The sequence below is a fragment of the Thunnus maccoyii genome, chromosome 9 (assembly GCF_910596095.1).
Source record: "Thunnus maccoyii chromosome 9, fThuMac1.1, whole genome shotgun sequence".
Lineage (NCBI taxonomy): Eukaryota > Metazoa > Chordata > Actinopteri > Scombriformes > Scombridae > Thunnus > Thunnus maccoyii.
In genome coordinates, this window is record NC_056541.1 from 30,338,466 (window position 1) to 30,366,424 (window position 27,959).

Sequence of the window (27,959 nt, forward strand, 5' to 3'; positions counted from 1 at the left end):
TTATGAAATCAAGATCTTTTTATTTTGTATTGCCTTTTTACAACCGTATCACTGACATAAGAATGATTTTTATTCTTATAAGAAGTTGCTTTCCCCCCAAACAACTCTCACACACAAAGTCCAAATAAAACTTAATGAAAGGGGTCATGTTCCATTACAGTGGCGTCATAAATCTTCCAAATTGTTTTGGTAAAATAAGTAAGTGAAAACACACTGATAAGTCAAAACAGAATTGGCCTTGTTCTGAAAGTACAGGAGAGTAACCTACGCATTGTGGGCTAAAATTTAAAAAAAAAAAAAAAAAAAGTTATAAATTGGGTTTGAAGGCCGCTAAAACAATGAAGCAAAGTAAGGGAAAAAAAAGAGGAATTTATTGGGGAATATGTGGGAAATACAGTCAAAACACACTTCCCATCTCAGCCCTTGTCCATGAAAGGCAACATGGGCATATGTGGTGAGTGTATCTGGGGTTGTCATACAGTGGAGATTTGTATGACATGTCAGTCAATCTTATTTCACGGTTCAGTCCTGCTCCATCATGTTAGGATGGTGTCGTCTATCTCTTCATTGGAGTCCGGCAGGCTGGCGATTTTCTTCAAAGACCGGCGGTGACACTCTGATAGCAGGTCATTACTTGCAGAGTCCAGAATGGCAGTAACAGCCTGAATTGCAGAAAGAGATAAAAGCTGAAAATCAGAACAACAGTGTTTTTCTGAATGCATTTTCTCCATCTGTAACTTCTACTACAGACAGTCTGTAGTCTGACCTGCATGGTTTCCTCTCCTTGGCGGAGTTGGAGCAGGTTGACGATGGTGTGTTCGCTCTGGGCTCTAACGCTCGTGTTCTTGTCCTTGGTGTTGTCCAGCAGACTCTTCAGCAGCGGCTTGATGTGAACAGCCTCCATGGAGGGCGTGGCTGGGTCTCTGAAAACCCACCACAGCACCCGCACTGACACCAGTCTGATGTCACTGGACTGATTCTGAAGACACTATGGGGTCATACAGACATCATGCGTCACAACACAAGACCTCCATCTACCAGCACTGTTGAAACAGGCGCTCATCGCAATATTCATCTTCCTACACACTCTCTGTTATGGCCTTATGTTTTTATTTATATCTCCCTGATAACTGATCAGTGTGATATCATCTCTCATAATGAGATTTTAGCGTATAACTGGATGTGTATGCTTTGTGGAATTGATGATTTATGATATTTGACTCAACTGGAGTTGAATTCCATCAATGAATGTATTTTATGTTCCAGTTACTATTGGAATTATCAACCTATAAACTCAAATTTCACCACACTAACATACTATTACTGACCCGATAATTGAGTAAAAAAAAATAGAGAAACATTTGTTTAAATAACCGCTTACTACAATATAAAGAGGAGGTTGTACATCAGGTAACAAATGCTGAGTCACTGTTTGTGCTTGGTACCATTAAACTTTAATTCCTTAATGAAAATTAATGAAACAGTTTTTAAAGCAGCATTATCTGATTTTTTTGGGACCACCCTGAAAACACAACACTGACTTAATATCACATTATAAAGTTGTTGTAGAGAACATGTTGACAAACATTTGCTTATTTATTTGGAGTCATGCTTTTGGCCGTCCGACAAATGAGAGTCCAGTATTCACTTTTCTCGTAGCTCCGTTTTGGTCTCCACCAACTTTAATATTTGGCTCTTTAGCTACCCTATGATCAGCAGCTAACTGTCTGCCTGCAGTTAGTGGCTGGGCAGGTAGCATAAAGTGAGTTTATTGAAACTTTTTTTGCTGAAAACACTAATGAGAGCAGTGAGAGTGAACCAAAACAATTAAGTTTAGAGCGTAAAATCAAAACAATGAGCTGAAAGACATTAAAACACTGTAGAGCTGAGGGGAACTGCAGAGTAGAATGATAATTCTCTCTCTTCACATTACACATGGTGATTTGACCCATTTTTGATGTATGAAATATTGATTAGCGCAGCTTTAATTTCTCTTTCACACAGAGAGCATGTGTTCTGGGACAGGCTCCAGCTCGCCTGTGATCATAAAAAAATAACCTATTATAAAAATAAATCAATGTTGAATGCTCTGCATAAATCCTAAACCTAAATCCACAAACACCCTATGTAAGTTCAGTTAAACTTTTCATTTTCCAGCCCTATATAATTTGCATAAAGCCTGGGAGAATAGGATGAAGAACTATTTGTGACTTATTAGCACTCACTTCCTCACACATACAAATATAGCAAAAGGGAAGTAAATGGCCTGTGATTATCAGTTGAATGAAACAGTTCCTGCTTTACCTTGACAAACTGTGTGATGATGCGCTGCGAAACACTATTGGCTCCCTCTGTTCTGAGATGATGCCGCATCAGATATCCCATCCCTCTAATCCCACTGGTGGCAATGGGGATCTGGAAGAGAAGCAGAATCACAGTGTGTACTGATGCTCATAAGATAGAGAAAATGTACAAATATTAATCACTTTCATTTTGGAATTATTCTGAATCTTCTATTGAAGAGTATTTTAATCTGTACAATCTGCAGCTCTTGTTTTTTGAATGGCTTGTTCAGACAATAGACAGGTTGGTATGTAATTAGAGTTTCAGAAATACATTTTGGTAAAAATGTCTTATTTGCCTTCTTACTGAGTTAGATGAAAAGACTGTTCCCGCTCTCATGTATGTATGCTACATCTGAACCTGCAGTCAGGGGATGGTTAGCTTAGCTTAGCATAAAGACTGGAAGTAGGAGGAAACATCTAGCCTGGCTCCATCCAAAGGTTAAAATAATCTGTGTACCAGCACCTCTAAAGCACACTAAATTAAAAGTTACAGCTTGTTTATTAAATTTGTGTACAAGCGTTAAAAACAAGTGGCTTTATTCAGGATATTCACTGTAGCAGTGGATATATGTACACAGATAGAAGAAATGTTTTCATGTCCAAAGAGCAAAGGGCCGTTAACCACACCATTCTCCTCACCCTGTCAGCAGTGGCGTTGTTCAAAATAGTCTCTGTCACACTATCACCGTATTCCTTCCCACACAGCTTCTCAGGAGCACACTTGACAGCTATGGCCAAGGCCAAGCTACGACCATGACGCACCATCCAATCCACACCAGACACGTCCGCTAAAATGAGGGATAAAAATGATTAGCTCATGTGCTCTCAATATGCTGCTGATGCACAGGGAGCAGCAGAAAATGAATAAAAACACACACACACACACACACAGATAGATTCAGACTTTCTTGATACAGTTATCTTGGACAAATATATCATGAGAAGTGTTACTACAATATCCATCAAGAATACTGTGTTCAAACTAAGTAAAAATACACATTTTTAAACTGAAATAATACTAATTTCAGTCTGTACACCACATGCATTTTCTAACTACAAAAATATGTATTCAAACCTGAAATTATACACGTATATTATTGGCTAAAGTCAGAGAAGAGAAGATGATGTGACAACAGCTTTGCACACAAATACTAACCCAAGACATGCTGAAGTAACACACTCCTCAACTCCTCCTCTGACAGGAAGGCGCACATCTCACCAACACAGCCGGCTGAAGCCATTCGAGTTGCATCCTACATGCGCGCGCACGCACGCACACACACACACGCACACGCACACACACACACGCGCACACACACACACACACACACACGTTGACATTGTCATTTATTCTCAAACTGACATGAAGACTTAAAAGCCACCTTTTTAGAAAACCACATCCTCTCTGCTAACTTCCGTTTTTCTACAGTGATCACAGAAGAAACTACACCACTAAACAGCTCTCTGTGAAATCCGTTCTGACTGCTTATACATTTACACTTTTTTTTTTGTTAATTGTATTATTAAATCTATGATTGTGTCGTTCAAGTATTAAGTAGCTATTATGGGCCTCGGGCTGGAAAAACAGGTGTGTTACCACAGAAAAAAAAAAAAACCTCAGCACTACTTGAAGCTGCAAGGCATCTGCTCCCCCTGTCATACCTCATCATGTCCCAGCATGCCCAGTAATGTGGTGGTGATGTTCTTGCGGATGGCTGGATCCACCTTTGACCCGGCCCCCTGGATGACGAACCTTAAGGCTTGAAGCATAGTCTCCCTGTGAGAGGGTAAAGAACACAACACAAGCATTAGAGATGTAAACCCAATTTCATTTCATCAAGTTCCTTTATTTTATGACTGTGTTTCTTGTGTTAGGAATATGGTGCAATACTGGATGAGCAAATTTTCAAAGTTTATTAATAATTAATGCTGTTTTGAATACTTAAGCCCATATGGAAGGCATGTCCTTAAAGTGTACCAAAAAATGTCCATGATAGCTGGGCAACTCCATCTGCTGAGGAAGATCATGTAAAATGATCAACAGCTCCAGAACAGCTACTGAATGGAGTTTGTTTTGTTAACAGCTTTTTCCAAAACATCAATCTGAATCTATAATCATCATCCCTGGTTATGAAGGAATTTTGACTGAAATATTTACTGAGTAGGACATTTTACAGTTTAAAAATAGGCCTATCTGCCAAAATATATGCTGATACAGATATCTGTGATGTATTGGCCAATAATATCAGCCTCTAGTTAAGACCACACATGTTAAATGTCAAACCACACATTGTTTAAGGGAAGTTTGGTATATTGTTCTAGGGGGTGTGCTTGTCTTTGGCTGTGACCATTTCACAAATACCACTCAGATTTCCATTTAAAACTGCACTAATCAATATTTCAATGTTAATTATGGATCGGATGACTATGTGTAATGTGAAAGGTGTTGCTTGTAGTGTCAACTCTGCAGTTCCAGTTCATTGATTTGGTTTTATAGCCCAGAATTTTATACTGCTTTGGTTCACTCTCACCGCTCTCATCAACCTTATTTCTAGAAGCAGGAGGCAGCTGTTTTCAGCTAAAACACTCTGATAAACCATGGCACAATTAGTGACGAGCTGGTGAACATACTGAAACATTTAGCAGCTAGAGACCCACGTACGTTCCTCATTAGTTGGTGGAAACAAAAAACAGAGCTAGGAGAGTGAATACTGAAGTGCTGGAAGTGTAAATAGGCAAATGTTTGCCATATAAACTTAATATGATGAAGATATGTTTATGTGTTTATAGTTTGTTGTACTGCCCCCAAGTGACAAATAAAAAATATGCAGGTTTAGCATTATGCTCCCTCTATCTATGACTTTTTTTGCAACGAGTGGACACATGCTTACTTCACAGACACATCTTTCAGACCAATGGTTCTGAAATGATTACCGCCAAAATTATCAGAATTAGAAGAGAAAATTAGATTTCTTATTTTCACAATTATTTTCTGTAAATCACTGGAAATTATCTCAAATGTCATCAAATTAGGGCCAATGATCTTATATGCATTGTATATCTGAGGGTTAATGATATTAAGCGGTCTCCCAAATAATTTCATTGATTTCAGTATCAGTGCTCTACTGTAAGAGTGCACACCTGACTCCTGAATCCTCAGCATTGCGGATGGCAGAGAGCTGCTCAGTGAAGAGTGGGTCAACCTTGGTGTGGATAGAAACCAGTTGGCCCAGAGCCTCAGCAGCCCTCAGTCTCACAGCACGGCTCGAGTCCTGCAGGGCCTTCAGGAAGGTGGTCTGCAGCTGTGGCAGGAAGGGCTTCAGGGCGATGCCCACCTGGGGGAGGAATACAGTCCAGAGGTTAGAGCCAATGTGACTTAGCCTCCCAACTAATACTTCATTCATCTGCGGGGAGAAATGCTGGTGTTTTTCAACAGTATTTGGCCATTTAGGTGTCCCATGGGGAGATACAGATAACAGACTTTTGCCAGCAGTAGGGTGAGAGTCTCAAGCAGAGCCGTCTTCACTGTCCAGGCAAAGCGGTCACCCAAGATACGAATGAGCGGTCCAGTGATGTTGACGACAGAGGGCCGTAGGGCCTCGGGGGAGGTCAGTTTGATGACTGCTCCTAGCGCTTTGGCTGCCTCTTCTTTCTGCTCAGGGCTGCCAGTTAGGACACCCTCTCTCAGGACAGGCAGAATACAGATCACACCCTGTGAAAACAAATAGGAAGAACATAACATACAGCATTAATGAGCAGGGCAGCAACAATTATTTCTTTATGAATTATAATATATCCATGTTTTGGATTAAGTAATCTTTTAGTCTATAAAATGTAAGAAAATAGTGAAAAATGTCCATGATTTCCCAGAGCCCCAAGTGGCCGCTTCAAATTGCTTGTTTATTCTAAAAAGTCCAAAACGAAGATATTCAATTCACCACTATATAAACCAAGGAACAGCAGCAAAACCTCACATTTAAAGGACCATATAATTTTAAATTATAAATTCATTGACTAGTTGTTGATTAAAGGAATAGTTCGAAATTTTGTAAAATACACTTTCTTGCCAAGAGTTTGATGAGAGGATTGATATCAATCTCATGTCTGTCCAATTTTCTTTACCACTTATCCTCTAGGGGGTCACGGAGCCAAGCTCAGCTGACATTGGGTGAGAGGCAGGGTACAGCCTGGACAGGTCACCAGTCTATCACAGGGCTAACATATAGTGACCAACAACCATTTGCTCTCATTTACACCTACAGGATAGTTAGAGTCACCAGTTAACCTAACCTGAATGTATTTTGGTCTGTGGGAGGAAGCCGGAGCACCCACCCAGAGAACCCACGCAGGCGCGGGGAGAACATTACATTACATTAGCTTAGCGTAGCATAAAGACTGAAATTAAATTTGAGGTGTTGCTAGTTGGACTTTTTAACCTCTGGACAGAATCAGGCTAGCAGTGTCCAGTCTCTCATAATTAGTGTACTGACATGAGATTGATATAGATGTTCTCATCTAACTCTCGACAAGAAAGCAATTATATTTTCCTAAATATCTAACAACTGCTTTAATGCTTTTTAATGCCCTGTTGATTGACCAATCAATTAAAACACTGTAATGTTCCAGCACTAATACCCAAAGTGTACAGCATTTTGAGCTAGCAAACAGCTCGCTACGGTAAACGTTATGTTGCAGGGTTGAACAGACAAATGTGATTGGTATCTGCTGGTTGATACCGCCAGCTAAATAAGGAAGTATGGTTTCTTTAAGTGAGTACACAATTACAGTAACATGTGACATATGGGAACCAGATTCCTGTTCACTGTAGTGTCACGGAAAACTTAAGTTATTTTACAACCTAGTAGCAGGAAGGGCAAAGGAATGACATCATCATGCTGTGAGGAGGTCCCAGTTTTATTGAACTAGGAGGAGCCTTCTTACCTTCTTGGGCAGACAGAAACCGGGCAGGTGCTGACCCTTTACATCTCCAGCTACTGATCTAATGTCTCGATGTAGGTCATCGATCATAGCCAGCTGGCTGCTCGCATCCAGTTTCTATACAAGAAAAACAAGTCTACATTTGCCTTTTGATTCAAAAATAAAGTATGAACTGTGCTGTGTTGTTTTTGCACCAAATTTTGTAAACATGTACATTCTGCCACATCAGCACACCTTGGTGATGGAGTTGATGGTGTCCCAGCTCTGAGACAAGACCTCTGTGTTGGAGTCATTGAGGAGGCGGATGAGGCCTGATAGCAGGGTGCGTGTATGGGCGCTGTAGTCCAAACGGGTGCGAGCAAAGTAGGCATTGAGGATGGTGACGGCAGCCTGTCTGAGGCTGGGCTCAGGGCCTCGTGTGGCCTCCAACAGGTCCTCTATGATGATGCGCTGGCCCACTTCATCCTCCACCGAGAGGATCACCGTTTGACAGCTGCACAGCTCCTGACATGGAGGGAAGCAGGTATTCAGGTATAAAATCAACGTTATCACAAAGTACGATAAAAAACAATTATCCTTAATAACTGATATAATAATGATATGAGGCTCAAACTCAACAGCAGCAGTAGCCATTATGGTCGGTGGATGCTGGTATTACCTGTGCTTCATCCTCTGTTCCCAACTTTCCTTTGAGGGAGGAGAGCAGGGCGGGCAGGATGACCCCAAGGTGACGTGTCAGAGCGTCTCCAGCCACAGCGGACAGGAAGGCCAGCACACGAGTGCTGACAGGAGGAGCAGTCAGCTGGTATGACCAGAGAGAACATTTGCTTTAGTCAGCCACACAGCCAGACACAATAATAAGGCCTAAAGAAGGAAAACCTGAAAGTGAAACTTCACCTTTGGCACCAAGTAAGGCAGCACAGAGCGACTCTTCACAGCCATGACTTGCTTCAAGCCGTCCAAAGCAAACTCAGCTGTCTCCTCATCGTCCTGGGAAAAGACATTTAATGTATTATTCATTGCTCAAGTCTAACATAAACTGTTTGCTGAATGTTTGTGTCATCGCTTCCTCACCAGCTGTTTGAGCAGGGTCGGCAGGATGTCGTCCAGCGCCTGGTGACCAATGGTTGCGTGGAGCTGCTCGAATGTTTTGGCTGCAGCCTCTCGGACCTCCTCCAGAGGGTCACAGAGAGCCTTCCTCACTGTGGGGACCAGGGACTCAGAGAAGACCAGCACCTACAGTAGAAACATCAGGTCAATCAGGTGTCATGTCTCGTACTCCTGGTGTAAACTAGGATTTCAAAATTGACCAGGTTGTGAAAAACATATAAATCTTTTTATTGTATTTGTTTATTTTGGATTTTGAAATGAGAGGCAATATATTTTCACATGGTTAATGGCAAAGGGCTGCACTTATATAGCATTTTTTCCAGTAGAACAAAGTGCTCTACAATTAGCCTCTCATGCATTGTTGGTATCTATTGCCCCCACTCTACTCTTAACTCCACATTAATTGATATCATACTTACTAACAGACCACATAAATACCCTGCCTCTGAAGTTTTTGCCCTTGACATCAGTGATCACTGTCCCATCACCTGTGTCAGAGACACCAAACTCCCTAAATTTCAATCTCAAATTATCACCACAAGAAATTATAAGCATTTCAATCTTCAGGATTTTTTAAAATGATTTGTTCATCTCTGAAATTGATAACACTTTATTACTGATCCTGCATAGCACTGGAAAACCACTTTATAAAAAAACCCATAAAATTAAAAACAGATATAGTCCTTGGACAACTTTCCACTACCATCCACAACACAGACAAAGCCTGGTCCAAGGCTAGATCCAGTGGCTCCCCTGAGGACTGGTTAACCTTTAGGCAACAAAGAAACATTTGCACCAGCATGATTAGGAAGGCTAAATCAAATTTTTTATCAGAAATCTCTCTGTGCCTGTGATTGTTCCACTACACTTTGGAAAAATATAGCATCTCTTAAGAATTCATCATGGTCACATCTCCCACCACAAAACAAACAAGTATCTGGTCATATTTCCGATAGATCATTCATAGTTGAAGCTTTTAATCACAATTTCCTCTCCTCTGGTCTTTCACTGTAGACAATTACCATATCTGTCCAGCAGAGGGAGTCCCCAATCTCTCAGCTTCTTCTGACTACAAATTTTCTTTAAATTTGGTAAGCAATGCAGATGTTCACAAAGCTCTGCTTGGGTTAAAAGCAAGCAAAAACACTGGTGCAGATAATCTTGACCCATATCTTCTTCATCTAAGTGCCCCTTAATCTGTCCACATTTAGCACATATTTTTAATCAAACCTTTTTAACAGGCCTGATTCCAGCTTCATGGAAAAGCACCTGAGTAGTTCCCTTACACAGAAGTGGTGATGTCTCTGATCTCAACAACTACCATCGAATATCTAAACTTCCTTTCTAAGCAAAAATCCTAGAATTATTGGTCAGTTTACAACTACGCACCTTTACTGATTCACTGAACTTACTACAGCCAAAGCAGTCTGGTTTTGCACAATTACAACTGCATTTTCAGTCATTGATAACATTGTCTCCTTCCTGGATAAAAAAAACAATTTTCTGCTGCACTCTTTACTGACCTCTAATGCAAATGACTGAATCATAAAATCCTACTTCATAAACTAGTCTATATGAAGTCGCACTTTGCAGAGAGAACTCAAACTGTTGTTGCTGATGGTGCTCAGTCAAGCCCTCTTGCCATCAGAAATGGGGTGCCACAAGGGTCTATCCTTGGTCCACTGCTGTTTGCATTATACATAAATAACATAATTCTCCCTAATCAATACTTCAATGTCCATATTTTGCAGATGATACAATTTTATATGCCCCAGGCTCTATCCCAGCCAAGGCCCTCACTAATCTTCAGTCTGCCTTTGATGCTTTCCAAATATCACTCCTTAATCACAGACTAGTTTTAAATGCAGAAAAGACCAAGTACATGGTATTCTCCACCTCCATCAGTGACTGACAATCCTGCCATTAAAACTTTAAATGGCACCTATATTACTCTTGCTGAGTCATACAAATACTTAGGAATTTGGCTTGACAGCAGACTATCATTCAAGAGTCATATTCAACATTTGACTCAGAAATTAAAAATCAAACTAGGCTTCCTTTATAGAAGTAAAGGTTCTCTGTCTTCTCCCAACTGTAAGACTATTGTTCAGTTAAACATCATGTCTGTCCTTAACTATGGAGATATTCTGTATTGTCATGCTGCCCCATCAACACTTCAGCAGTTAAACCTTGTGTATCATAGTGCATTACACTTTATCACAAATGACAAATTTCGTACTCATCATTGTTCTCTGTATCACACGGTTGGTTAGACTTCCTTACAGACAAGAAGAAATAACCATCTGATGTTATTCATCTATAAAGCTCTACTGCTGAAACTTCCAAACTACCTCACATCTCTTCTCTCATTTAAATCTAGTAACTACAGCACATGATCCAGTAACTACTTAACCTTAGATATCCCTCATGTTCGCATTAATGTTGCAAGAACTTGTTTCAGGTACCATGCATCTTTTAAATGGAATGAACTGCAAACTGCCCTCAAACCTGAGTCTTACATTCCTCTTAGAGATTTTAAAGCTTTATTATCTGATGTTTTTTATGATTCTTGTAACTGTTTATTCATTTCTTGTTTATTGTGTAATTGTATTGTTTCTGTCTGCTGATTGTGTTCTTGTCTAATGAATGTTTCTTGTTCTCAGGTCTCTCTTGAAAAAGAGATCAGTCAATTTCAATGAGACTGCCTGACTGAATAAAGATTAAATAAACAAAAATAAAAGGGTACGCAAGCAACTTAGTATTGTACTTACATAAAATTGGGGAACTCGCAATAGACAGATTTTAAAAAGAAAGTTCAAAATCGATGCAGCAGAGGCTGAGACATCTTGACTTTTAGTCCCAATTATGGCTCAAGCTCCAAATCACATCTTTGCATAATGCTACTTGATCCTTTTTTCTCATTAGACCTTCCTTGTCTGGTAAATGGCCACGTCTTTCAAACTCCGCAGGCTCAATTTGTGACACAGGCTTTTTGTAATCTCCAAGATAGCACTGATGACATCATCAGTTTCATCAGAGCCATAGAAGATTTTATATAACCATTTTCACTGGCTGAGCAGCAAATTAACTTTGACATTTAAAATGAGTGGAGTGCCCCTTTCACCATTAACTATGTATGACTTATGTTGAGGGTCTCTCATGCTGAGTATGTTTGTGGTGTCTCTCCTACATGCTTTTAAACTGGCAGAGAAATGTGTGTGTTACAGCGCCTGTAAGACTAACCGCATCTTTGCTGGTGGACTTCATGATCTCACTGAGGCCGATGCAGACACCCTGCCTCTCGTCGCTCTTGTCAGAGCGCAGCCCCTCCTCCAGGATGGGAATAATCTCTGGGAGAATCTTCTCTCCCAGCTTCCTCACCAGATCGCCCAGCGTCCGAGCAGCAATCTGAAAACACACAAACACTTAGGGTCAGCAAAGAAGGGTGCAGGTGATTTCACAGATAAAGGAAAACACAAATACTGTCGACAGTTGCAAACCAGAGAATGTAAAAACTCTACTGAGTGGGTTATGAAGTGAAAAGGAGCCGTACCGTTCTCTTGTCAGGGCAGGTGGAAGCCAAGAAGCCCAGCAAGAGGGAGAAGAGGGTTGGGAGAATCTCTCGGAGGGTTCGGGGGGTGTTGGACACCACAATCTTCCACACATGGAGGGACGCCTGTCGAACCACTAGCTGGGTGTCTGAACGACCCATATAGAGGCCAGAGAGGACGCGGTTACGCCGCTCAGCACCCAGAGCTGAAATAATAGCCTGGGAGGGAAAAGCTCAAAGCTCAGCAATGCTTAAAACATCAATGTAAGTGCAGATTCTTCACAGACCCACACCACACTGCTGTGATGGAGAGGTTAAGTGGGAATAAAGACTAAAAATACCTCCTTTTATTAACTGGATGGATGTATAGAAGAATTGCTGAAGAAATAAATGTGTTCGTACTTTATTGGATGCAGCAGTTCCAAAGTTGTCATCCTCAGAGGCCGTTTCTGTGGTCATCTTACCTGTCACTCCAGAGATATGGAACAACAGATCTCCAAGCAGCTGCACAGAGCTGAACCTGCAAACCAACAACAACATGGACGCACAGTTTAGTCAATACAAGGGTGACATTTATTCAATCTCTAACAAATTACTGTGTATGTAAGTGTGACCTGATTCTCCACAGGTCATCAAACAGGCCCTGCTCCAGCTCAGGAAGCAGCAGTGCAATGGCGGTCTCAGCATACATACTGATGATGCGCTGCCCAGCTCGCAGTGCAGTGTCTCTCACATATTCATTCTCATCAGCCAGAGCCTGGTTGACAAAATGGAGACAGAGAGGGTAAGAACTACTGAGCTGCAATGACATGTGATGTGCAGAATGATACACAGTAAGTAAATAAACTGTTTGGGACATTGACTAGTCAGCTTCCAGATAAAAATTAATTTAAACTAAACTATTTTCACACAGGTGATCTCCATCCAATATTTTGACAGTTTTCTGTTGATCAGTGCCAAAATATCTTACAATACATCCACGTGATTCAATATTATAAAACAACAGAACACGAAAATGTCCAAGAGACCCTTTATAGACACTGTATCTATAGCTTGTCTTCAATGCATTCTACCATAAATGATGATTAAGATCATTTAAATAGTGCCTACACCACTGTTGCACTTCCAATAGACAGTTCTAGACAAGAGTCAGGGCTAAGAGGCAAATAACAACAAAACATTTTGAACACAGGAACAAATACCTTGAGAATGCAGGGGATGATGGGCCCAACATAGGGAGTAAACTTGTCTCCAAAGGTGAGGGGCAGGTAGATGAACATCATGATGTAGCCATCTCTGACGTGGGAAGCTATGTCCACCTTGCTGGCTGTCTGCACCACATCCGGCATCAGCTTGTCCAGCTTCTCCACTCCCAGTCCGGCCATCACCTCAGCCAGACCTGAAGACAGGCATCCATCAGTGACTCTTTTGAAAAATTATATTTAAGAGCAAATTGGAAACAACAGCGGGAATGAGTGATGAAACCGACCTTGAGCAGCTCCAGAGCGATCTACAGAGCTCTGCTCGGAGGCCAGTGTCTCCATGAGCCACGGCAGCAGGTCGTCAAAGCAGGATTCACCCATTCCCTTTACCATGGCACCCAGGGCTTTGGCTGAGACTGTACGTACCTGGAGAGGAGAAGAAGAGCAGCTACAGCATGAGTCCCACATACACAAAGCACATATTACTGGGCTCTATTTATCATCATTAAACACACCTCAGGCACCGGGTCCAACAGAGAGGCCTTCAGTCCAGGAATGACACTAGGCAGGTAGGGTGAGAGATCCTATAAACAACGACACATACACAGTACATATTGGTTTATTATAACCAAAATGCAAGCCCACAGAAAACACTGGTTTGAGGGCCTGGGTCACTGTGATATTTTAGTGCCGTATACCTTCTGGTCAGTGAGGGAGTACATGTTGCCAATGATCTGGGCAGCCATCTTGCGAGTGTCAGTGGAGCGATCCTGGAAGGCTCTCTGGACGATGGGCATGATCAGGGCGAGAGAGGGGGCATCAATGAAGTGTACAAACTTGGTGTCCAGCAACGTCTGCAGGCAGGTCTGGGTCCTCCTGGAGGGATCAGTGAGAGCGTCCAGCAGGATGGGGGTAATGGCTGAGAAAGAAACAATATTATCATTATTTCTCATTTTGAGTTTTCAAAACACAAGTACACCAAACATTAGTGGGGAAACATTCCCAAAACTTTACGTACTTGATTGCAAGTCTAATTTTATTCATATCTGGCATTTTTTTCAATACATTTCTGGTAGCTGCTCACTAAATTACTCTTACTGAATTTTCTCTATGGAAATGTCAAAATACAAAGTACAGAAGAATAGTTCTGATTATAACCCTTAACCTTGTTGGACTGCATTATATTGTATGTTGTGTATGTATTGCATGTCTATGAGAATCCTCAGTGCAAATCTGGGTGAATATGGTGGTGTTAAACTATGAGTGGGCAACCTGATAAAAATCTGTTTTGAATATTGTACAACTAACCCTGTAACAATTTGAAGTGGGCATACGAACACCCTGAAATTGTCTCACCATACAGGGAAAAAAATGTTTTGTATGTTTTTAAAGCCTTCTTGGGTCCTTTAAACATTTTTGAAAATTTTAAAAGGACACAAAACTCCTGTGGTAGCAACTCTGATTCTCATGAGTTTTACCAAGAATTTCGGGGTTGCGGATGACGGAGCCGATCTGTCGGAGGGCTTGCTGCCCGGCCTTCTGCACCTTCACATGGGAGTCAGTCAGTACCTCAGTCAGCTTGGGTACGATGCTGGGCAGACAGGAGGATAACTGCTTGGGTGCACAGAAAGCCATGGCACCCAGCAACTCCACCGAGCCTAAAAGAAAGAGGAGGGTGATTCACGGGAATCCACTGTATGATGGGACAACTTATTCAATAGTGACTGACTGTACCGTCACCATACTGGTATCTAAAAATGTATAGAATGAAAATTTATTACCCAGTTCTTCATAACTATTATCACAATCAACAAGACAGTAATAATGTATCTTACAATAATTCCAAATGGCATTATAATCTCAAAGAGTGACAAGATAAGAGTGAATATGTAGTACAGGAAATGTCTGTCTCTGCCTGGAGAAGATTAAATAGTTTGTCATCACGTCAGTACATTCCCAGCTTGCCTAGGAACCCTCTCCTTATAGGTGCTCCTTACCTGCTTTAGTCCTCCAGGACTCCTCCTCCAGGGCAACCAGCAGAGAGGGGAGGACCAGCTTCACACCGTGGGCGCTCAGGTTCCTCATGACAGCCTTGGCACAGTCGTCTGCAGCCTGGTGGAGGTGAGAGGAGGGGGGCTCAAACAATTTTCACACAAGTTCCCTGACTGATTGAGGACAAAAATAATTGAATAGTTTTATGTTGGGCTAACCCTGTTATGTTTTAATGTAGATGGTGTGAAACACCGGATGGTGCAGAAAGACTAATAATTTAGTGTTATTTAAGTGTTATTTTGTGTAGTGTCATTTTGATGATAAATCAAAATTATATTCTTTGAGAAGGACGTGGGATAATTTGAAAAGAGACAAATTGCCAGGAGGAGAAGATGTGCCGGCTTACCTCTCTGACATATTGGTTTCCGTCTCCAAAGCAGAGCAAGAGGTGTGGGAGCACATGGACCACATACGGCTCAAACAGCTTCCCCAACATGTTACACAGCATCTCAAAGGCAAACAATGCCCCTAGAAGAGACAAACAGCTGGTCAGACTTTTTAAATTTCTGTCCTACAAGGTCTTCCTGTTGCTGAAGTCTTGAGTACCAGTAGATGGTGCCTCCTGGCGGTCGTGTGGTGGATATATTGAAGAAAATGTAGTCTGACATACATAATATCTGCAAAATCAGGTATAAACTGATACAAAACCCAACAGATCAGTGGTTGTATAATTCTCACTAACCTTCCCTCCGTCTGAAGTTTTTCTTGTCCTGGATGGCGTCGGTCAGTGTGGTCATGATGTCCTGCTGCTTGAGCGCCAGGATTCCAAGTCCTTTGACCAGGCCAGCCAGTCCGTACGCTGCTCCTTTCCTCTCTGCATACTTGTCGCTCTCCAGCAGCAGCTGCAGCAGGTTCCTTACAATCCCTGCAGCGTCTTCCTTGATGGCAGGTACTAAAGGAGGTAAACAGCTGGCCACAGATTCCTGGACCTGCATGAAAAATAACAAACCACATGAGATAATGTGTTGTACAGTATGTTTCATGTGGTTTACTTCATTTTTTAATCTTTTCCCATCATTTTTAAACATTCTGCTATTTACTTACTGAAACTCTTAAATGTTGAACACTCTTTACTTATTGAAACTCTTAAATGTTGGACACTCTAATCAAGTGTGGAGCAGAGAAGCAGGATGAGTTGCTTACCTGCTGTGAAGGTGTAGAGAGTGCTGTGATCAACTTGGCCACAATGGGTTTGACCTTGGGGTCATTTTTGTCCAGATGTTTGGCCAAAGAGCCCATGAGAATAACAACGCTCTGACGGACAGAGTCGTAGCTGGCGTCCTGGGGGGCGTTCTTCAGAAACTCCTCAAACACTGGCAGCAGGGAGCTCACATTGTCCTGTTACACACAGCACATATTTCATGCACATGGACAGCAGAATAAATAAAGATATATATTATAAAGATATAAATGCTCATACGATACATGTCTGAAATGTATCTGTGTGTTTATGCAGTGAAAAGCGAGCAGTGAGCTTTACCTTTCCATGTGTGTTGAGAGCTGAGAGGGCAGCATCCAGCATGCAGCGCCGCACTTCAGTGTGGCGGTCGTTCAGAGCATCAGGAACAAAGAAGAGGAAGAGAGGGGTGACCTGAGATTCTTCCAGGTACTGGGACAATTTGTTCAGAGCCAGAGCAATGCCACACCTGATGGAAAAGTGTGTATAACAGAAGAGCTCAGTGCACAAGAAGGAACATAAACATTTTATTTACAGATTTTTAGAGTTTCTTGTACTCCCGGTTATAATAGGATTCGCTTTCAAGGCAATATCTGACATATAACCACTAAAGCAAACTCCCAGGACTGAGAGAATTGTATGATCTGTCTCAAAATGACAGATGAATGTAACAAGCTGGCTGCAAAGGCTGCGAGATTCTATCAGATCAATGTCTCTTTAACGCTGTTGCTAGTCTTTCTTACCTGGCCTCCCATTGGTCAGGTGGAGCTTCAGAGATGACTCTGCCCAGGGCATCCAGCACAGGAGGGGGTCTCTTTAAATTAAAAAATGCATATATTTTTTTATTCAATCATCCTTTGGTTATTGAACACAGATCCATCCATTAGTAAGAATGTATTCACAGGTTGGCAAGGTCTTACATAAAGCTTCTGGTGGTAGAGCTCAGTGAGCTGGCCGAGCACTGTGGCAGACTGGTCTCTGTACTGGGACACAGCACTCGACAGAGCTTCAGCCGCAGCAGAACGGACGGCCTCCTCATGGTGGGTGACATCTCCAATCAACAGTGAGCAGAGGTCAGGGACCAACTCCAGACCCAGAGACTCCCAGAGCCTGAGGAGAAGGGAGAAGTGAAGAATTTTGCTTAGCTGCTATTTTTACAAATCCTGAGCAGTTTATTATAAACACTTAGACACTCATGCAGGGACAAATGGGTTATAGTACAAAATGAGCACTCAGATGACGAAAGGAGCCAAAGAAACATCAGAAAACCCCAAAACACATACTTTTCAGCCAAGGCTCGTCCCTCCTCCTCAACATCAAACCTGGCAACCCAGAGCCTGCGCAACAAACTCAGTCCGCTGGCCTCTGTGCTGTCCGTAGGCAGAGCAAACTCCATCTCCAACAATCCCTACGCACAGAGACATTCAGTGTTAATAGCTACGGAGAAAAACAGCTGAAAACCATCAAATGTGGTGACTTTCCCTGTCTGTAATAAACATCTGTTTACTCTTCCTGGTGATAGGCCAAACAATATTAAAATGAACTAATCCGAAGCTAACCCTGAGAGCAGCATCACGGACAGAGAAGCAGGGTGAGAGGAGTGCGTTGAGCAAGACGTCTATCTCTGACTGCTCTGCTACAGTGCAGCCCTCTCCTCCTCCAGCACTGGCACACAGCGCAGTCAGGCATTGAGACGCCAACACCTAAAACCCAGAGAGTGAAAAGTTTCATATCACAGGGAAAAGCAACAACATGGATTTTTAAAAATGTTTTTACTCCAAACTCTTGTTTAGACCTGCAATAACTGATTTCATTGCCACTTCTGGGCAGCAGCAACAAGCTGTGAACACAACACTGACATTATATTACCTTTCAAGTTGATGTGGCAAACTTTGTTGCCTATTTAAACATCCAACAGACATGGAGCAACATTTGGAGTTGTGTTTCGGGCAACAAGGCCACTGTAAGTCACATATTCCCTCTCCTTTTAGCTCTGTTTTTAATCTTAACCAACTCTGGAGGGAAATATCTGGTTCCTTAGCTGCTAAATGCTCTGATATGTTCACTGGCTAGTCCTAACTTTGTCTGCCATTTAGTACTGGGCAGGTAAAGTACAGTGTGTCTTTAGAGGTTTGTCTCTAAAAACAGCCGCCTGCTGCGGCCAAAAACAATGCTGATGATAGAGAATCCAAATCAGTAATGTTGTAGCCAGAAAATATTAAATAAATATTAAATAAAATGCATGTATGGATACATACTGTATAGAAAACATTGCTTTATCATTAAGATGTCAAATAGTAAGGCTGAAATCTGGATAAATCAGTCCATCAACAAGATAAAGTAAATGTCTGAATTTGGAATGAAGTGAAACTATGTTTGATAAGTGTCTTGTTTACCTGGAGTCTCGGAGTGGCTGTGGAAATAATTCTGGTCAGTAGCAGCAGCATGGAGACACGTGGAAGCAGTTCTGGGCCGTTCTGAAAGTAGAAAAACACATAAATCCATTACACTACAAAATAAATGGGAGTAACTGTCACATAAACCTCTCTCATTTTCTATGCCATTTATTTTTATAGAGCAACGGCTCTACTTAATAGCTGTCAACAAGGTGCGCAAACACAAAAGACAGCTATGTAGCAGACTGTGTAAATAAATGTTGCAGCATGTCTCTGCAGAAAGCTTTTTGTTTTTTTTTTTTTAAATCAATTATTATTTCCCCATCATCTTTCAGTGCAAGTCAAGAGAAGACAAAAGAAAATGGGAAAGAGATGAAAAGTTTGTCTCTACCTCATCTATGGTAGTGTCATCATCTGTCTTAGCCCGAAGCTGGGAATGTTCGTTGATGATTTGCAAGGATCTGGTCATCAAATTCTCTGTCTCCTCAGTGCTGCCTGAAGACTCCCTGAGCGTGGCGTTGAGAAGAGGGAAGCAGACGGAGAAAGCCGGCGCAGACAGTCGAGCCACGTCTGGAAAAAGGAAGAAAGCAGTCAGTATGCCAGAAATGAGTCAGGTGTCTTATTTTACATTTTAATGACAAATCGTTGGGATATTTGCTCTTCTGCATCTCCTGCACTGCAAGATCTCATATTATCTCTTATAAATATTGGCTAGATGTGTATCAGACTATTTACTTCAAAGTTTTCGTTTGAAATACTGACTTGATTTTTTTTTTGGAATATTAGACCATTTACTCAATATTTCCATAATAGATTATATTGTTCTTGTCTTCACTAATAGATAAGTCTTGTTTTTCTTCAAGGTTATGAAGATATTTCTAGATCTGATATGGCACTTGGACTGGTTATTGACTGATCTGCTTCCCCTACTTGAACTTTTCTTGTTGGGAAAAAACGCCCATCTAATCTTTTCTAGAAATACTTTTCTATTTATTTTATTTTTTTCCCCATTTGTATTCTGCAGATTTTGACTTGCAGATGCTTTTATAAATCATTGACAAAGGTCCATGACCAAAATGCATCTCTAATAAACTCTGTGCTGACAATATGCAGGAATTCAGCATTTTTTTTTCACATGATTTTTGTCTACCAGCTGTGCATTAGGAAACACTCCTTAAAGTAAGTGGGAAAAGGGACAATACAGTGAAGTTTCTGATGGTCTGAATATATTCAAACAATGTTAAACACTCAATATTAGCCAGAAATTGACATGATTTGTAAAAAAAAGTATGCATATCTGTCTATGTGTTAAGTTGATATTGTAACTGTCAAAAACCATCTGAAGCTTTGTGTCCTCACCACCAGTCTTGCCCTCTCTCTGAGGGACAGTGTGGTTGTGCATCAGCAGCACAGTGCGGTTGGCTGCTGTGTCCAGGTCCTCCTGTCCCCAAGCCTGGTCCAGATCACACTCTGGCTTCAGCAACCGTAAAGTCACATGTCCCACAAGCACAGCTGGAAGAAAAAAAAAAGAATGATATAAACTTATGCTGCTGGGACAAAGCTGTGTCTATCAATGTAATACAATACACCAAGACATGTTGTGTACCGAGATGGTGGAGTTGTTGGGGCATGAGGCAGACTCCGATGTCCAAGAACACCTGCTGGATGCATGGAGCAGCCAGAGGGGACTTCAGCAGAGGCGTTAGGACCTGGAGGATGGCGGGGAGCTCCCTGGTGATCTGAGGTGGTCTCTCTATCAGAGTGGCTTCCAGCAGACCCACCACACTCTGTAACTCCACATTCAGCTGGGAAAAGCAAGAAGAACGCCACAGGTCAACGAGGAGAAATTAAGAAAGTCACACCTTGGGACTTGGTTTTAGAAATATCTTTTTGGTAACTTTGCTTCCATACCCCTTGAAGTCTCTTGCGAATAGAAGACTCCTTGTCAAGCTGGGCTTGCATCATTTCCTTCTGCTTGCTGGTTAGCTGCACTTCATCTTTGATGCCTTTTTTCTTTTTCATCTCCTGCAAGATCAAAGAAATTAAAACATTTAAAATATTATTCGGACATTAACACCACTGAAGAACATCACTGATAATAACTTCAAACTACCTCCTGTAACTCCAGTTCAATGATCTGTTCCTTGTAGGAGTAAGCCTTGTTCTCTCTCTTCATGTTGACCTTCTTGGTGCTTTCCTTCTGGGCACTGGAGCACATGCAGAGAAGGAAGACAGGAGTAAATGAATGCCAGAGAGACAATAGAAAATGACACAGATTTCTGTTGAGTTCAGAAGTGCAGAGTGTTAGGAGAGGTTATCTGTTACCTCTGAATGATGCTGTTGTCGTACAGTACTCCCTCAGGTGTGCACATGATGGCGTACTCTTCCCTGGTGACATTAAGTAGAGCGGGTTGGGAAAGCCCCTCAGTGACATGACTGATAACCCGCGGTAACAGCTTGTTTGGGGAGAGGCTGGAGAGGGCACCAACAGCATTTTTCACCGCCTGAGGAGAAACAAATGACCACTAAACATCCAGGTATCATTTAAAACACATCACTAAGAGCTAATAACCAATGTCCTTATTTGAATTCCATTTTTTCTTTGCTTATTTATCTTTTAAACGACCTCAGTTTCTCCCCAACAGTGTATATAAATCATATGTAAATGCAGTGTAAGGAGGTGTTTGTTATTGTGAGACCTGGTTGTCTGCGTTGACCTCCAGCAGATGTGGCAGAATAGCCTCCAAATTCTTCTCTATAAATTCCTCTGCTTTTATGTTCATGGAGGAGAGCAGAATCGGCCACAGGCCACGGCGAGCTTCAACTGAAAGAGTTACACACAGAGTTGACGAGATGTAAAACATGGGAGAGAGCACCGATACACTATTCCAGTTTTATTAAAACTACAAAAACCTGGTGTTGGAAGGAAAGGAGTCATTTTGGTAAATAAGTAGGCAGCAGATTCATTCTCATACCTATGGATGGATGATGAGTGACTATGAGGATTTCCATGGCCAAGTTCTCTGCTTCATTGGAGTCACCCCATTGGCTGGCAGTGGAGCAAATGACACACAGAGCATCCAGCAGGACACGTGGAGGAACGTAGCTGCGGCCCAGCTCACCCAGCTCTCCTGACTCTGACAACAGGACGTCCTGGGGCAAAACCTGACAACATACAAAAACACTTAGCAACTGTTCAAGGGAGCAGGATATCTACCAAACATGCAAATGTACAATTTCACATTATGAGTAAATGTGGCTTAATGTTTTTAAGGTCTAGGGCCTGTACTTTGTGTTTGTTGATGACCACTTGGAGTTCTCCCAGAAGACCGTGGGCAAGGCTGGATCCGCCCAGGGAGGAGAGCAGCTTCTTGACAGATTGTTGTGCCCGCTTCCTCACACGCCAGCTCCGAGACAACAGGACCACAACTGTGGCATGGTGATACATCCTACGTGTGAGAAAATTGACTTGTGATTAAAGCTCTACAGGATCAAAGTAAATGAAACAAATCCATGATCAAAATGTTGTATTCTGCATTTTTCTGACTGTATAACCATAACCAACTTCAGCTCTGTCACAGAATGAGGTTCATCTATGTATCATTTATAATTATTTGGTAATAACTGTATTGAACCTGTAGTGCATGTTAGGACTTTCTTCACATACAGTGTTTTTATGTGTACCTACAGTACAAAAGAAAGTCGCATTGTTGCTATAGGATGGAACATATCTGGTTTCTCATAAATTCACATGATTAAACACATTGATAAACCACATTTTAATATATATCCCATAAAACAATGTTCAAAGTTAATCAAGTTAATGCTAAAAGTAAAAACTAGTGTACACTACCACTTAAAAAAGCACTTGCTTGTAACTGTGTTTGCATGCTTATGATGGCTACCCTGAGTATCCTGCATTATTTTGATGAGCTGATTATGCACATTTGAACTAACAGCAACAACAATGGCAAAGAGATTTGAAGAGGGACTACATTTATAATGCAGCAACTGCCACTTTATGTGCTGTAATGTCAACATTAACAATAGCTGCTTGTGTAAGCATTGTTGAAATTGAGTACACACGCGCTCTGTGACATTTTCAGGAGCAAAACACTCTGTATGGTAAAGAAAAGGTCAGACTCACTGTGATTTGTTGGTGTTAAGCCTGTGGGCATGGTCCAAGAAGAGCCTTTCACAGAGCAGCAGCACTGTGAGCAGAGCTAACGACAGAAACAAGCCATTATTTCATTGCTTCACATTTTAAAAATCACTCATGAGCCTTTAAGCTGATGATAGTGAGATATTTTGAAAACTGCCTCACTTTCTTCATTGGCCTGTGAGAGGAACTTCTCTGTAGTGAATAGCGGCTTCCTCTCATCTAAGACCAGGTTCCAAAAGCTGGAGAATTTAGCTTCTGCTGAGACAAAAAAGACAAAAAAAAAAAATCTTCACCACCTCTGATCCTTGTGTTCCAAGAGTTCTCCAACAGGCTCCACAAACAAAAAAAAAGCCTCACCTGTCTGTGTGTCCAGCAGAGCCAGTCGACTCAAGAGAACAGAAGCTGCAACACCCTCTGCAAGCAGGGCATGCTGGGAGTTTTGTGCCGCAGCCTTCTCCACAGTTTGGAGGAGCAACGGCATGAGGTCTGAGGCCTGGGCCACAGTGTCACCTGAAAACCAGCAAATAAGGCAACAGGTCAGTTTATTAGAAACGCACGTCAAGTGTGATTTCAATTCAATATCAGAATCTGTACATTCAACATGTAGTGGCTCCTGCGTGGACTGACCTTTGAAAGCCCCAAGCATGGCCTGAAGGTAGGCATGTCGAACCAGAGAGGTGGAGGTCTTGAGGGTGAACGCCTTCTTCAACCAGTCCAGCAGAGCGGAGGGAACTTCCACTGTGAGGCGACTGCTCCACTGGGAGAGCACAGACACCGCATGCACCAAAGTTCCCTCATGAACTAAATACAACAAAGAAAAAAGAAAAGTTAGTATTTGACTAAAACATTATGCTATGGCCAAAGACATAAACTTGCATTATGGGTTCATCTTGTGACTTCTAAAGATAATTTACTTAAAGTCATTCAAACCTTATACAGTAGGACAGGGAGAAGAGGAGGAAAGAGCAATGAAAGTGTGATGATACCTTCTTGCTGTAAATAAGGGATGAACATCACAGTGACTGCAGAGCTGAGAGTCTGGCTGGACGTTCCTGACACAGCATGATGGCTGCAACTGGCAATTCCTACAGTAAAAAAATCGTCTGGTATAAAAGTGTCCGTTTGCAATTCTATCTTAATGAATAATAATTGCATAATTAAAACTGTTGGCAAAGCCTCTTACCTGACAACACACTCATCTTTTGGGCGACAACTGTGAGCTTTCCCTCAGAGCCTGCAACCACAAACATTGCACATTACGATATTTGTCATACACAACAATCATGTGTCAGTTGACCAGTTATAAGGGAAATTAATTGCTTCACCTCCAAGGATCTTGAAGAGGTGTGTGACGATGTCCTGCACAGCGGTGGGGTCACTGCACTGCTGGGCCAGGTTCTGCATGGCCTGCACCGCCTCCTCCATCAACTGGGTGTTGTTGGCTTTCAGCTGGCCTGGAACACAGACCACAACAGACATTAAATACCGAGAAATGTTCTACATTGATTAGAGCTTCTCATTCATTTTTATTTTCTATATGGAAATTAGCATGCATTAAAGTCTTACTTGCTATGGCCTTTCCTATATCCATGGCATACTGACTGAGATCTAGGGTCACAGTGGACAGCAGGCAGGAAATAGCTGGTAAGAGATAAGACAAGAGATCAGAGCCGGTGTGTGAGAGCTGCCTGAGAATTAATCAGGTGAATATTAAACATTTTGCTCAGAAAATAAAAGCGTCTCACTCTGCATGGCATTCTCTGGACTGCGGAGCATTGTCTTCTGCAGAGTAGGCAGCAGCAGCTCCTTGAATTCGGAGTGGGAGACATGACGCAACAGGGAACCGCTTTTGTCCAAAATGTGCTGTTGAGGTTTTGTCTTGCTCATAAGGACAGACTTGATGTACAGATCCAAAAGGGCACTCTGGAAAAACAGTAAACAAAGTTATATGAGCACTGCAGCCACAAAATATATCTATCCGAGAAAAAAAACATATGAATGCACTGATCAACAACATCAGACTAAAAATGCGAACTTGAAAAAAACTCACCTTATGCTTCTCGATTGTAGCTTTGTCTTTCTGAGCTGTGCAGAAGTCTAAACACACCCCCAGCATGGCCAGAGTAGTAGGGCTCTGGTCCAGACTCAACAGAGTGCCGATGTATTGATCAACCAGTCCAGGGTTCTGGTGAAAACAACAACATGTCAGAACTTTCCAGCAATTATGCGTATATGTTCTTAGAACATGCATTAGGATCCGAGTTGGATTAAATATAGTGCCAGTCAAAAGTTTGGAGATACTTTCTCATTCAGATAAATGGGAAGATGAGTCCAAATGTTTGCCTGGTACTGTATGTATATAGACCATTATCATCACAATGTCTTTTGTTATTGGACTTTACAAGCTGACAACAGCAACATGTTCTTGACCTGCATCGCCCCCAATACTCTGATTTATTTAGTGATTTAGATCAAGTCAATGACCGAAGTGAAACAAAATGACAATTCAGTCTGATCAGGCTGGAGCAGGCTCCTTTTACGTCAACCTGTGTCTTTTAGTGCTGGTGTGTTCTATACTCACCTTCTCCCAGAGGTGACTGAGATTCTTGAGGCTTGATTTCCGAGCCATAGATTTGGCTCCACCCACCACCTCAGCCACAAGGAGGCTCTGAACCTCCATCTAAAAGATGAAGGCAGACAAAGCATTAACAGGATTTTTCACAGACAATAATAATATCAATGATGTCATTTCAATTTTAAAAAGGCAGTTTACTGACCATTTTCTTCCAGATGGCTCCTTCTCTTTTCTCTGGCGTAGAAAACACAATGGGCACTAATAGGCAAGTCCAAGACAAGCCGATGAAGGCGGCAGAGCCTGTGCTTTTACTGAAAATATAATATGGCAAACATGAGAGGGAAGAAACAACCAGGATAAAATGAAACAAAGAATAGGTTCCTAGACACACACACACACACACATTTTAATTTAATCTGTAGTCTGTTTTTTTTTTAAATGTTCCTTTTTATGCAATGATACATCTGTTTTTAGTTCCTGTTTTTTAATTAGTTAACAGCAGTCACATCATAAAAACCATACATTTCTTGCCTGTCAAAACAGTTAAAAACAAAAGAAGTCTAATGCTGACAGTGCTATGATGATGGGATTTCAGCTATGGTGTGGATCAATTTTCTTCTGTAGGTCTGTAAATGTATGTATTTATTAAGTGCTGCAACTACTGTCAAAAATGATGATCTAGATGAAAAAAAAAAACAAACTTGAATATAAAGTTCAGAGCCGCACCTGGGCTCTCCATGTTTGCTGATGACTCCACTGTTCAGAAGGCAGTGGAGGAGGCTGGTCACCAGGATGTCAGGCTGACTGTCAGCCAGCTGGGCAATGACAGAGAGGAGCTCTCTGCGGGAGGCAGCATCTCTGAAATACACACACATCCACATGTAAACACAAAGGATACAAACACTAAAAACTAGAACATTGTGTGGGATCATGCTTTTGTGTTAAGTATGGTTTTCTAGTGACTGAAAGTGGCCACCTACCGATATCTGTGTGGAGTGAGACAGAAGAGCTTGCACAGGCCTTTAATGGCAGGCTCTGGTAACTCTAAAATAGATATTTGATCTAACATTAGTGTTGATTTTAAACCAAAGATTATTGCGCAGCAAATGAGATGACACAAAATCCCTCACCTTTACCCTTTGTACACCGTTTCAGCTCTCCGAATATCTCCTTGCGCTCCTTCACACTGGCTGTAGTCACTTTTAAGGCAAATTTCTTCAGCGTGTCTGAAACCTGGAGTAAAAGTCACAGTTAGTAGGAAAACTGGTCTGCTGGTCTACTGATAGAGTAAATGGCAGAAATAGTTGCTTGTTCTGTCCAAACTACAGTCCAGCATCCACAGGTGTTCAGTGCATGATCATATGGGAAAAGGGAGGGCAGCAATTTCTTTCATTTTTGGGGCTGGAACTATGGAAAAAAAACTGGATTTGATTTAAAAGAAGATTGTCAATCAACCATTCAATGAATTGACTAGTCGTCTCAGCTGTAGTTAGTATGTTTGAAAAAACCTATAAATGTGTCAGTTTTATGTTTTGTCTAAAGCGTGCTGTGTGAGGAGAATATTGTTTTAAGGAGAGAAAAATCTGAGAGAAAAGGGAAAAAACATTTTTTGTGAATCTGCACCTTTGCAAAGAAGTAAACAGTGAAGGCTGAACTTTTAGATCAACTGGTGGTCGACAAAGGGATTTCCAGTATCGTTAACACTATCACTGTGTCAGCAGGTTAATCTGCTGAGAATTTGAACCACTCAAAACAATTCAGCTAATAGCACACGGAGGGCGGTGCTTCATCTCATCACCTTATAGGACTGTGTGGCAAGCTTGGGGAATGTAGTCTAACTAAAGTTAATGACGGCGAGTTGAAGCACTTGGTCAGTTAGTTAGAAGACGCTACTATCATAACAAGCCTTCATCTCGCTTCTCACTGTGTTTCGAAAGCAGTCCTGTGTCAGTATGAGCAGGTTACCGTCAAACACAGCAGCTGCTCAGTCTGATGGAGTCATACTCTACGTAGCTCTCAGCTAACGGCTAATCAGCTATGTAACTGTTGGTTTCCGCTTGTGTTACTCATTAAACGCCGAAACACACCACGATGTTAATATAGCAGCACTCAATATACCACGAATTTGGTGTCTACAATACTTAATTACTATTCTGTACGCGGAGAGCGTGTTATCAAAAACCAGCCACACAAACCTGCGTGTCCGCTGCCATCTTGCCGGTCCTGATGCAGGAAGAACTTGTTGACGTCACGTCCGGGTCACAACTAACCAAGCGCCCAGGAAGACCGCCAGGCTTTGAAGCCAATTTGACTAAAGCTTTTATAAGTCTGAGCTCTTGTCTGTACTTGTGTTCTTGTGAAACGTCATCAGTCGCAAACCAAGTACTGTTCGCGATATTTTCTTCCTGGCACGGCGAAGTCATGGCCCGCTCTACTCTGTCTCTGATTGGCC

General features: G+C 41.8%; 1 protein-coding gene across 2 annotated transcripts; it reads right to left on the minus strand.

Annotated features, from left to right (window-relative positions):
* gcn1 (GCN1 activator of EIF2AK4) lies at window positions 1-27,915 on the minus strand. Of its 2 annotated transcripts, none has more exons than XM_042420993.1 (57): window positions 27,703-27,915; window positions 26,638-26,740; window positions 26,488-26,551; window positions 26,234-26,365; window positions 25,710-25,818; window positions 25,514-25,612; window positions 24,983-25,117; window positions 24,678-24,855; window positions 24,499-24,573; window positions 24,258-24,386; window positions 24,116-24,166; window positions 23,919-24,017; window positions 23,560-23,733; window positions 23,290-23,442; window positions 23,095-23,190; window positions 22,918-22,993; window positions 22,060-22,219; window positions 21,746-21,935; window positions 21,470-21,594; window positions 21,096-21,274; window positions 20,884-20,977; window positions 20,682-20,795; window positions 20,377-20,575; window positions 20,130-20,282; window positions 19,162-19,340; window positions 18,771-18,851; window positions 17,934-18,077; window positions 17,658-17,782; window positions 17,295-17,484; window positions 17,118-17,188; window positions 16,678-16,843; window positions 16,341-16,535; window positions 15,880-16,126; window positions 15,544-15,665; window positions 15,143-15,257; window positions 14,624-14,803; window positions 13,844-14,064; window positions 13,661-13,729; window positions 13,433-13,571; window positions 13,146-13,342; window positions 12,558-12,700; window positions 12,346-12,463; window positions 11,947-12,162; window positions 11,637-11,801; window positions 8,358-8,519; window positions 8,181-8,273; window positions 7,942-8,085; window positions 7,518-7,787; window positions 7,287-7,400; window positions 5,827-6,057; window positions 5,487-5,680; window positions 4,008-4,122; window positions 3,502-3,598; window positions 2,985-3,133; window positions 2,305-2,415; window positions 767-988; window positions 1-662 (listed from the first exon to the last, which is right to left on the minus strand). In XM_042420993.1, the coding sequence occupies exons 1-57, from the start codon at window positions 27,718-27,720 to the stop codon at window positions 537-539; spliced, it is 8,016 nt and encodes a 2,671-aa protein (XP_042276927.1). In that variant the 5' UTR covers window positions 27,721-27,915; the 3' UTR covers window positions 1-536. The 2 variants fall into 2 exon arrangements, with proteins under 2 accessions (XP_042276927.1, XP_042276928.1); XM_042420994.1 differs by having other exon boundaries at window positions 23,095-23,187; window positions 27,703-27,914.
* Between the last annotated feature and the right edge of the window lie 44 nt (window positions 27,916-27,959).

Coding starts and splice junctions, on each gene's coding strand:
- gcn1 (XM_042420993.1), bottom strand. Junction 24,387..24,498: donor TATAGGAAAGGCCATAGCAA/GTAAGACTTTAA, acceptor TCTGTGTTCCAG/GCCAGCTGAAAGCCAACAAC. Junction 7,788..7,941: donor GAACAGAGGATGAAGCACAG/GTAATACCAGCA, acceptor CCTCCATGTCAG/GAGCTGTGCAGCTGTCAAAC.